Genomic DNA, 2500 nt, shown 5'->3' with positions numbered 1-2500 from the left:
AATGCATATACAAGAAATTTATAAATAATACATACAAATATTGCATTGCCGCATACACCAAAAAAAAAAACATGACATGCAAACCACAAAATGTATAGACTATATATTTTTTTTCAAATTGTGTGCTGCGTGAAAAGCTTAGATAGGTAAACCACCAATTTTTCAGCAACTGATGATCTGGTACCTCTTTTCATCCAGACAGAATTTTGAGTTTTTTGAGTAAATACTCAAACTTCCATCAACTGCCAGATTAGTTCACTGGGCACAGTTTTTACTTTACTTAAAGCATTTATTTACTTATTGATTTTCCATTAGACATTTGAGCAATTTAAAGTTTTATGATACTTTAAAAATAAAGGAAGTCTATATTTAGAGGAGTATCACTGAAATCTCATAAGGTGATCAGTTGATTAAACCAACAATGTGCCAGAAATTAAGTGGTATACCTGTATATAATAAAACCATATTCTCCAAAAGCACTTTTTGTATTATGCCAATGAAAAAAAATGTACAAATGGGAGAAGAAGAAGAAAAAAAAAATAGTAAGAAAAAAGGAAAGAGAAAAAATCCAAGATGTGTATCAGCACAATTTAAATGGGCAATACAAATCATCAAATCCAGCTAATAAGCAGTCATAAGGATAACTCACATACTATGTAAAGCAATATATAATAATCTTAAGACATGGAAGATTACATTATGTAGACAAGGAGTTTGGAAGAGTGAGAGAGGGAGAGAGAGAGAGGGATAGAAAGAGGCAATGCAAGAGAGCAAGAGGGAAAGTTAGAGAGGGAGAGGGAACATAATAGAGGAAGAGAGAGGGAGGGAAAATGGGACAATAAAACAGGGCAAAGAAAAATGGGAATGGGAGAGAGGGACAACAGGGGAGGGCAAGGGAAAGGGATAGGGGAAAGAAAAGAGGGAGAGTGAAATGAGAGAGAAGGAAGGAAAGGGAAGATGGGAAAGCTGGAGAGTGAAAGAGAAAGTGGGAGAGCAGGTGAAAAAGAGGGAAAGGAAAGGGAGTGAGAAAGATGAATGAGGAGACAGACATAACAACATAAATAAAAAAGACAGGAAAGAAAGGAAGGGGTAAAAAGTCTAATAACCAAAATAAACAAACTTTCACACGAGTCTTAAAAGTGTTGCAAAAGCTGCCCTGTGCACCCTACCTCATAAAGGATCGGTGAGGCGACTCCATAAGAGAATAAACCACTAATAAACAGACTAGAACTGCCAGGAAGAACATGGAGCGCCTCCAGGACTTGCGCGTGCCAGCGAAGCACAACGTGGTCCGCTGCCACAGCCGCCAAGGACGGCATATCAAGGGGAGGTTCCTGCCGCTGCTCCTGCCCTGAGATGTAAGCAGCACAGAGGTCTCCTGCCCTACGTGAGGGAGCAGCTCCTCCCAACTGCTGTTCCTGCCCCCCCATGTCCTCCACGACCCTTCCTCCACCTCACTGGGACTCGCCAGAGCCCCCTGGTCACCCATGGTCTATGAAGCAAGTTAGAGTTCTCATAGGGTCAGGCTAGCACAGGGGTGCACAAAAACAGAGGCCATATTTTTCTTCTCTGCACTTCACTTCACTGCACTGCACTTCAATTCACTTCTTTCTGCTCACACTACAACACTCATCATTATCTACACTCCGGCTTTTCCACACTGGTTCCTCCCCTTCTGCTGGTGAAGTACGTGGTACTCTCCATCTTAGGTCATCTACACTTGCTCAAATGCCAGGTTGAAAAGCACACGATACTGTCTCAGAGCAGAGGTCAATTCTCACGTGTCATGTCTTCCTTTGTGGAAGAATTACTCTGGAAATAAAGAGCTCACTTTAGATAACAGAAGACAAGTAATTTGCACTGCAACTATCAACTAGAATTAGCACCAACCTTCTGCAACAAAGCAGCAATAACAAATTTTTACCACACACGTGTCTCAATATAAGCTGTTATTGGGAACATCTTTTCTATTTTGTTTTCCTTGCAAGACTATCTTGCTACAATCTACATAAAAATGCAAGAAAAAAGAGGGTATCTGCCAAAGCACATTGTAAATGACTGATCATTTTTGCAAAATACCTCATCAGGAATCAATTGCATGGAATGCCTGATTGTAAAATAACCTGGCTTAAAATTCTATTAGCAAAAATATAATCCATAATGCATCCTACTGAAAGAGGTGGGGACTCCTGCTGTCCCTCACACTCTGACAAAGACTAAGCTTTGAAAGGATGCAGATATTGGATAATGCATTTCTCCAATGTAAAAGTCAAACTATTTTTTTCTAGGCTTCCTTACTGATACAAGTAGTGCATTTCCCTCTCCATGACTGCATTTTTCCCTTTGTTGAAATCACAAGCTATTTATTCCTTCAGTTACGTTGACCTATAATACCAACTGCCAACTAGTATCACTATAAGTCTAGAAAATAACAGAAAACTCGCAAAACATCCTAAAATGTCCAGCCCAGACTAAACATCTTAAGATGTGGCCTACTGCC

The 2500-nt window shown here is 39.9% G+C and overlaps 1 protein-coding gene across 3 annotated transcripts in view; it reads right to left on the bottom strand.

Annotated features, from left to right (window-relative positions):
* Positions 1 to 2500, bottom strand: part of LOC147472587 (bifunctional heparan sulfate N-deacetylase/N-sulfotransferase-like) — a 17465-nt gene that overhangs the window by 2596 nt on the left and 12369 nt on the right. For all 3 annotated transcript variants that reach the window (XM_086543231.1, XM_086543236.1, XM_086543239.1), the window contains one exon: positions 1170 to 1812. In XM_086543231.1, coding sequence (XP_086399357.1) covers positions 1170 to 1489 — 320 coding nt within the window. In that variant the 5' untranslated portion in view covers positions 1490 to 1812. The remainder of the gene's footprint in view (positions 1 to 1169; positions 1813 to 2500) is intronic.

This window comes from Penaeus japonicus, unplaced genomic scaffold (genome assembly GCF_977035675.1).
Source record: "Penaeus japonicus unplaced genomic scaffold, GWHDUDI00000001_assembly GWHDUDI00000001, whole genome shotgun sequence".
In the NCBI taxonomy this organism is placed as follows: Eukaryota; Metazoa; Arthropoda; class Malacostraca; order Decapoda; family Penaeidae; genus Penaeus; species Penaeus japonicus.
The sequence above is the reverse complement of the archived record's forward strand: the minus strand, read 5'-3'. Positions and strand labels throughout refer to the sequence as shown.